Source organism: Grammomys surdaster, unplaced genomic scaffold (genome assembly GCF_004785775.1).
Source record: "Grammomys surdaster isolate TR1022 unplaced genomic scaffold, NIH_TR_1.0 133, whole genome shotgun sequence".
NCBI lineage: Eukaryota > Metazoa > Chordata > Mammalia > Rodentia > Muridae > Grammomys > Grammomys surdaster.
This window is the reverse complement of record NW_021604591.1, coordinates 14179860-14188648: the sequence shown is the minus strand read 5'-3', so window position 1 is coordinate 14188648 and position 8789 is coordinate 14179860. Positions and strand designations below refer to the sequence as shown.

Sequence of the window (8789 nt, the reverse complement as noted above, 5' to 3'; positions counted from 1 at the left end):
GGATAGAAACTTTACTTAACAAAAGCCAAGATTAAGCAGAGTGATGGTGGGTAGATCCCACCCCCCTCTCTCTCTCCCTCTTTCTGTCTTTTTCACACACACACACACACACACACACACACACACACACACACACACACTAGAGCCGAGGCATAAAGTTCCACCATCTCCTGCTTCATCCAGTCCTGCCCTTCCCTTGCTTCAGGTAGGAGACTGTGAGGAGGTTCCTGAGTTCCAAGGTACTTGTTTTTGAAATACATCTTGCATCATATTGGGAATAGGCTTGTAGGATATCTACATCACATGTTTAGCATGTGCAAAGCCCTGGATACAATCTCGATCCCACGCAAAGGCCCACTGTTAAGTGTCTTTTCATGTTTTTCCTCACCCAAGATTCCAGGAATAAGGAAAGCCATTACCAGTTTTTGAAATAATGCACACTAAATTTAACTTTTAGTTCTATGACCAACTTTGAGAATGTTTAATGCACATCAGTGGTAACCCAGGCTTGCCTATCAGCTGGTACAGTTTACAGTTTAATGCAAACTCACTTTTGCAAGGACATCACATACACAGAGATACACATTCCATAGCTGGGAACTCTGATAGCTTTGAACTATACTCGCAGGTTTGTTCGATCATGGTACATCTGGTAAGGATCATCAACGTACCAGTTGCGCCTCCTCCAGAAAGGTGATGTCATTTTATCTAGGAGTTTACTCTGGGTCTTGTTGCAGAACACAAATTCCCTCAAGCGCTTCTTTCTTGCAGTTGACTTTTTCCATAATTTTTTTTTATAGCCAGCCTATAAGACAATGTTCCAAAAACATTTTAAAATTTGCAAAGGCAACAGCAGATACTCCATAACTTATGATGTATAGGCCCCAGGAGCAAAGCCAGACTTCTACAGGGACTGAGTTGTTTCTCTTTGCAATAAGTAGTAGGTAAAAAAGCATGTGTAGAAGAGGTATTAATAATTTAATACTTTGGAAAGATTACTTAAATTAAAATCACAAGTTGGACGTGGGGTACACATGTGTAATTTGTGTAATTGAGGCAGGAGAATTGAAAGTTGAGAGCCAGGCTTGCCGGGTGGCGGTGGCGCACGCCTTTAATCCCAGCACTTGGGAGGCAGAGGCAGGCAGATTTCTGAGTTCAAGAGTTCAAGGCTAGCCTGGTCTACAGAGTGAGTTCCAGGACAGCCAGGGCTATACAGAGAAACCCTGTCTCTAAAAACCAAACCCAAACCAAAAAAAAAAAAAAAAAAAAAAAAAAGAGAGCCAGGCTCAGCAGATAAAAGCACACACCACTCTTCAGAGGACCTGAATTCAATCCTAGCAGTAATGCAGGTAGCTTACAACTACCCATAATTCCAGCTCCCCAGGACTCAATGCCTCTGGCCTCCATGGGTACATTACTCACATGCACAGACCCACATATACAAATAATTGCAAATAAAATAAATCTTAGGCAGACTGACCTCTGCTGAGTTCAGGGCCATCCTGGTCTATATAGGAAGTTCTGGGCTAGCTAGGACTACTCAAACAAACAAATCTTCCTTTTAAAAATTAGAAATAAATGAATGAGCTAGTTGAGTCTGAGGGCCAGCTCAGACTACAGGGTAAGAGCCTGTCTGGAAAAAAACAAAACCAAAAATGGGCTGTGGAGATGGCTCAGTGGGCAAAGTACTTATAATGCAACCAGGAGGACCTGAGTTTGGAACCCAGAACCTATGGAAAAGCTGGATATGGTAGTGGACATCTGTAACCCCGCTAGTGAGCAGAAAGACAAATGGATCCCAGAGCTTACTGGTGAAGCAGGCTAGAAAAATTGGTGAGCCCCAGGTTAAGTGAGAAAACTTTTTCTCAGAAACTTAAGGGACTGAGAGATGGCTCAGGGCACATAATGCTCTTCTAGAGGACCAGCACCCATGTTGGGCAGCTCACAACTGCCTGCAGCTCTACCTTCAGGAGGACCTGGTGGCTCTGAAGTCAGCAGCAGCTCCACTCACATGTGTGGAATTGAGCATAGAAAATGAGGTTCTTGTTAAGGAGTTCAGTCAATGGGTCCTTTCAAGCCAAGGCTCTTCACTGACATATCTCAATGCACCACCACTGCCAGCTATGAGCTGAGTTCTAATACACATTTATCTACCGATTTCTCTAAGATAGAGGAAAACCCTCTCAGCCCTTCCCACAGTGACTGCGCCTGCTCCTCTGAACAGTGCTATACCCACTCACACCCTTTCTCTGCACAAGGATGGACAGAGATACTGAGAAGCCGCAGGCACCTCAGCATGACACTGAAGAGCTACCAGTAAGATGAGAGCATGTCGTGGTTAGGCTCACACAGCACAAAGACTCACCTTTCTCCTTACCCAAAGGCCACAGTGAAGTCGGAGGAAGCGATGCACGACCGACTTTACCGTCTTTCTCTTGCCTTTGCGTTTGCTGCAGTATGTCAGAGCTCTGACTGGCGGCTTCAGGACACTGGGAACCAATGTGGCCACTCTAAAATACAGTTGTAAAATGTAGTGAACAGACTGAGTGAAGGGCAAGGAACTGATTTTCAACACAATACTAATGTCAAGAAGAATGGCAACCTTCCTAACTTTAAGCCTTCTAAAATCTACACCCACAGGAAGAGGTAGAACCTGTATTTAGCACATACAAGACTCTAGGGTCGATTTGTTAACACCCAAAATAAAACCCACCCACTCAGCACTAAGAGAATGTATCCACAGTACTTTAATCACATAGCTTCTTACTTATCTGCCTACCTGAGTATAAACTCCATGAGGACTTCAGCTTATTTTTGTGTACTTTCTGCAACTACAGTGGAGGGTACCTAAGGGTGCTTAACTGAGCATCTGCTCACTGACTGACTGACTCCCACAGAGCCGAGCCACATAAGCTGAACATCCCATTTGATCTCTGGTTTGCCTGACAGTTTCTGGAAACAGTATAAACAACATCAGAAAGGAGGCCAGGGTGGCGGCAGACATCACTAGTAATATACTAGACTAGCTCAAATAGACCTTAGATTCCCCTGTGCTGTAAAATGTAAAATGCAAGGTGGGTGCACACCTGTAATCCTAGCACTCAGGAGACTAAGGCCGGAGGATGATTACAAGCTAAGGCTACACAGCCAGGTGGGAAGGAAGTGCTCTGTGTAGTCCTGTTGCCGGCATCTAAGATGCCAATCACACTCTCCTCCTCAGTCAGGCCAAGTGTATACATACCCTAAACCACAAGGAGGGTAAGATGATCTACCTCTAAAATGTCTTGAACACATTTTACGGATTTTGCAGTACTAGAGATAGAAGAGAAGTCTTCACAGATCTGGGGGCAAGTACTCTACCACGGAGTTACACGCCCAGCCCAGGCATAGCTACTTTAGAAAATTTTGTGTAAATATTTTTTAAATATGTTATTGTCATGTACTTTACCTATTAAGGACTGTTGCAGTGTGCCCATATGCCAAGTGCCCAACAGATGTGACAAGTCTTGGAGCAGAGGAAACGACTGACATCTGAATATGTCTAAAATGAATGTTGCACAGTGCAGAACGGAGACAGGCATTCCTGGCACAGTTCCAATAGGTTGAAGATGCCAAGACATTCAAGGGACGAAATATTCCTGCAGAGACAGAGGGAAGTCCATGTACTGAATATACTCTAACACATACACCCATGTATTATAATGCATGGAGACAAAAGTAGACCTAACAGAAGGTTCCTGATGCCAGATTCACAGAGGAAGCTTTTTTTTTTTGAGACAGGGTTTCTCTGTGTAGTCCTGGCTGTCCTGGAACTCACTCTGTAGACCAGGCTGGCCTCGAACTCAGAAATCCGCCTGCCTCTGCCTCCCAAGTGCTGGGATTAAAGGCATGCACCACCACCGTCTGGCAGAGGAAGCTTTTTACCAGTTTCATCAACCTATAATTTACATATGAAATAAATGATTATTATATACTCAGTGTTTTTTTTAGAAAAATTAGAATCCTGAAGCCATCATATAATCCAGATCGGTATTTGTACGCTCTATGCCCAGAAGTAAGGAACTCCTCATTCTCACTATGTGTAAGATTAACTGTCCTCCACCAATTTTATACCATGGGGAGACAGCCCCTCCAGATTCAGTGCAATGATAGATCAGAGACAGAAAGCTGGAAGGACAGAGTGGAGAAAAGATTGATGAAGAAAACAGAGTAGGTGCTTCCATTATCCTGATAGTGAACTAACCTGCTGGACATAGTGATGCATACCTGTAATCTCAACATCTGAAAAGTAGAGTGGGAGAATCAGGATCTCAAGGGTATCTTCTACTACAGAGCAAGTTTGAGGTCAGCCTAAGCTACATAAGACACTGCCTCAGAAAAACAAAATAAAAACACAAACAAAACCAACAAAGGGCTGGAGAGTTTGCTCAGTGGTTAGAGTAAATACTGCTCTGGCAGAGGACCTGAGTTCAGTTGCCAGGTCCACATCGTGTGGTTCACAACTACCTGTAACCCTAGCCCCAAGGGGTCTGCCAACTCTGGCTTCCCCAGCACCTGAGCTCATTTGTCTGTGCACGTGAACACACACACACACACACACACACACACATGTACGCACACACGCACGCACGCGCACACATGAACATGCACACAGGCATGTGTGCACAATGCACACACACACATGAACATGCACACACATGCACACACACATGAACATGCACACACGCACGTGCGCACACAATTTAAAATAATAAAAATAAGACTTTTTTTAAAGGGCTAGGTGATGGCTTAGTGGGTAGACTGCTTGCTATACAAGCATAAGAACTTGAGTTAGGAGCCCCAGTACTCAAGTGAAGTCAGGACATGCTGCCATGGCAGTCCCAGGGTAAAAAAGGTAGAGACAGGTGCTTCCGAGAGAGCGTCAACACAAAAAAATAAGCTGAAGAGCCACAGAGGACACTCAGTGCCAACCTCAAGCCTCCACACGCACGTGTGTTAGCATGCACACTCCCACATAATGCGCACACACAAAGTGAAAGCAAAACAAGAACATACAGACCCTCCAAGGAGGAGAGCCCACTTTGGGTAGGACAAACAACATCAGCAAACCCCTTGGCGCCGAAACAAATAGAGCTATGGGAATGGCAGAATCTGGTCTGCCAGAGGCTGTGCATGGCTTCCTAACCACAGTAGAAATGCCTGGGAACAGGCAGTGAATGAAGCTGGGCAGCCAGAAGGTAGAGCTGAGAAGGCAGAGATACATGAACTGAAGGCTATCCTCATTATCAATGCTTTTCCCTAAGAACACTATGCAGATCAGAATCAACCAATTTACTTCTCTAGTACTTTCTAACCAACTCTAGTGTGAAACTCAAGAACATACATACATATTAAAAATGTTCCATGAGATGCCAAGACTGGAATTTGGTGATGATTTCTGTCACTAAACTAGATGCACAAAAGTGAGTATTTCAGAGCTAGAGAAATGACTCGGGTGTTCAAATGCTTCCTATGCCTGAGTTTGGTGCCCAGCATTCATGTAAAAAGCTGAGCACACTTGTAATTCCAACACTGGAGAGACAGGTGGATTCCAGGAAGTTTGTGGCCCAGCCAACCTAGCCTAATTGGTAAGTGCCATATCTCAGAGAGAAACTCAGGCTCAAAAACCAAGATGGATCACTCCTGAGAGCAATCTCAGACATGTGTCTGCAGGCGCACACACGTGTATATACCCTCACACATAAGCATAGCCACAAACACAAATATACGGAATTGTACTTCAATGAAGTTAGCTTTTAAAAAAGTAAAGGCCAAGCCTGGCATGGTGGTGATATGCCAGTAAGTCCAGTCTGCAGGAGGCTGAAGCAGGAGACCAGAGTTCAAGTCCAGACTGGGCTACAGGAGATACTATCTCAAAAAACCAGACACTGGCAACAATTTGATGTGGATGTAGAGTCCTACACCTGCAATCACAGCACTCCAGAGACAAGGGCAGGAGAACCCCAAGTACAAGGGCAACACGACTATTAACACAGCATGTGCCCAGTTAACCAGGGCTATCTAGTGAGACCTTTTCTCAAAGCAACAAAAACACTGCCAAGTCGTGTCTACCTAACCTCATGCAAGACTCAGACCAGGGTTCCACTGTCTTCTGCACTAATTTCACAAAACAAATGGGGCAATGTGGTGAATAAGTAACAGGGTTTGAACCAAACTAGTATTAATTTCAGCTCCTACTTAACTAGTGGTGTGAACAGGAACAACTTACTAACCTCTCTATACACATTTCCTCAACTTTAAATTATGGAGAGGGTTATACAAGATAAAACACTAAAACGATTAAGAGAGTTTAGCTTGAAGAAAACATTGAAATAATGCTAACAGCAGATAAAGATGTGCTGAAGAAAGGCAGGTTTGGGAGTCCAAATACCTAAAATCTCAGCCTGTAGAAGCTAAGGAGGGCTGAGAATTTAAGACCAAACTGTCTCATTAAAAAAAAAAAAAAAAAAAAAAAGAGTCGGGGGTGGTGGTGGAGGGATGGCTCGGTGGTTAAGAGCAGTAACTGCTCTTCCAGAGGTCCTGAGTTCAATTCCCAGCAACCACATGGTGGCTCACAACCACCTGTAATGGGTGGGATCCAATGACCTCTTCTGGTGTGTCTGAAGACAGCTGCAGTGTACTCACAAAAACAAAATAAATAAATCTTTAAAAAAAAGAAAAGAAAAAAAAGCAGTCAGAAATCAAAAAGTTTCACACACACGCACCCTCTGAGTAAATGAAAACCAGACATTACACTAGACACATTATATAAAAATTAATGTAAAGTTCAAAACGAGACAAAATATGCTAGGTATATGAATATATATGAGATGAAGGTATAGTTGCTTAAGTGGCTATGGGAAGAACGAGTAATGATAGGGGCAATGCACAGGGTGGGAAGGGGCTTGTCTTGAACTGGTGTTAGTTACACGTATGTCCCCTTATATGAACTTTTTAGTATACATATTTCATAACTCACAAAAGTTCCATTTTTAAGATCTAATACCTGGAAATTTTATATGGTTACTTTTTCCCCTCTTGGTCCTCTGTATATTCTTCCACAAATGTTATCTCTACAGTATAAGTTGTGTGCAAGTAACTTACTGATCATCTCTATCATACTTGAGTAGTTTACATTTCCTACCTGGTTCTGCCTTCACCCCTAAATACCGCCGCCACCATCAGAGGAGTGTAGTTAAAAACGAATTAGGCCAGTCTCTTGATAATTACACAAGATTCTCAAACATACTCGATGTTTTACAAGTTTGTTTAATCCGCAGGTGGGAGGAAGCCCCATTTTACCGCTACAGAATCAAAAATGTCAGAGAAATTATATGACTCTCAAGGTCAAGGTCGCGAGAGGCATTTGAACCTCTAAATCAGAAAAAGAAAAAAATATATATATATGGAATTTTGGGTGTCATCACCCTCGTCTCCTCTACCTCAGTCTCGGGTATGCTTCCTAGGGCAGGGTGGATCCAGTGAACGCGGGTCACGGATACTACACTGTGCAAGGTATCGCGCAGCAAACCTTCGACTTCAAATCATCTTGTTTGTCTTTCCCCGTTAACATCCTAACTAAACGCCCACTCCCTCCCGTGCCGGTTCTCTTCTCAGCGAAGCCGTCAATAGAAGACTGACCTGAGGCAGCTCTCACGGCGCCCGTGAAGATGGAAGCCGCCATCTTGCAGCCTGCCTACGGTGGCCGCAGTGGTCTCAATAGTAACAAAGCAAAAGGCTAAGAAATTTAGAGGGGGCGGGGTTAAGGAAAACAGATGTGGCCCAAGTTCTTTGGACTGTCGCTTTATACTAGGTTCTGCCCTAAGCCACCGTCTTCTTATTTATTTTGCGTTTATGATTGGGCTCGCGCATGACACTGCGTGCTTATGGTGGTTAGAGAAAACTTGCAAGAGTTGGTTCTGTCTAAACTTTTGATTGCTTTTGTTTTGTTTTGAGACAGTTTTTTTTTTTTTTTTTTTTTCCCGTTTGTGTATGTAGCCCTGGTTGACCTGGAATTAGCTCTGTGGCCTCTAACTCACAGAGATCCGCTGCGGGGATTAAAAGTGAGAGCTACACCCCATCCCAAACCCCAGCTAAACTTCCCCATTTTTGAGACAAGGTCTTCTAAGATCCCGAAGGTGACTTGGGACTCCTGTACTCAAAGTTATCTCACTGCCAGTATAGATATAATAGCAAGGCTCTGCTGCTGAGCCAGCATGGATTGTGTAAAGACTCTTAAAAAGAAAATAAAAAAGCAAAAATTAAGGTGAAAAGGGAAGAAAAAGGTACAAAATAACAAGAAAAGCAAACACCCCACAGAACTCATTTAGAGAGTGGCTGTTCAATTTTTGGCTCAGGACTCTTACACCCTAAGAGGAACTAGAAGTCCTCTTAACACCTAGGGTAACAGCTCCATAGCAGGTTGAGGCTTGAAGACCTCAGAATATTATTGAAAATTGCAAAGAGCTTTAACTTGTATGGATTATATCTACTGGCATTTGTTATACTAGAACTTAAAATTGTGAAAAATAGGCGGGCGGTGGTGGCGTACGCCTTTAATCCCAGCACTTGGGAGGCAGAGGCAGGCGGATTTCTGAGTTCGAGGCCAGCCTGGTATACAGAGTGAGTTCCAGGACAGCCAGGGCTGCACAGAGAAACCCTGTCTCAAAAAACAAACAAACAAGCAAACAAACAAACAAACAAAGCCATGAATTTACTATCAGAGTTCTGTAGGCCAGAGAGCTAAGATT

General features: G+C 43.6%; 1 protein-coding gene across 1 annotated transcript; it reads right to left on the bottom strand.

Annotated features, from left to right (window-relative positions):
• Positions 1–445: 445 nt before the first annotated feature.
• Positions 446–7751, bottom strand: Mrpl35 (mitochondrial ribosomal protein L35). Its single transcript, XM_028762469.1, has 4 exons — positions 7681–7751; positions 3449–3638; positions 2366–2510; positions 446–805 (listed from the first exon to the last, which is right to left on the bottom strand). The coding sequence occupies exons 1-4, from the start codon at positions 7721–7723 to the stop codon at positions 617–619; spliced, it is 567 nt and encodes a 188-aa protein (XP_028618302.1). The 5' UTR covers positions 7724–7751; the 3' UTR covers positions 446–616.
• Positions 7752–8789: the final 1038 nt, after the last annotated feature.

What these genes read in the sequence shown, in the direction of transcription:
- Mrpl35 (XM_028762469.1), bottom strand. Translation starts at nt 7,723, where the DNA reads ATGGCGGCTTCCATCTTCACGGGCGCCGTGAGAGCTGCCTCAG. An exon ending in ACTGCAACAGTCCTTAATAG is followed by an intron (nt 2,511 to 3,448) that starts GTAAAGTACATG and finishes ACTGTATTTTAG; the next exon opens with AGTGGCCACATTGGTTCCCA. An exon ending in GCCTTTGGGTAAGGAGAAAG is followed by an intron (nt 806 to 2,365) that starts GTGAGTCTTTGT and finishes ATTGTCTTATAG; the next exon opens with GCTGGCTATAAAAAAAAATT.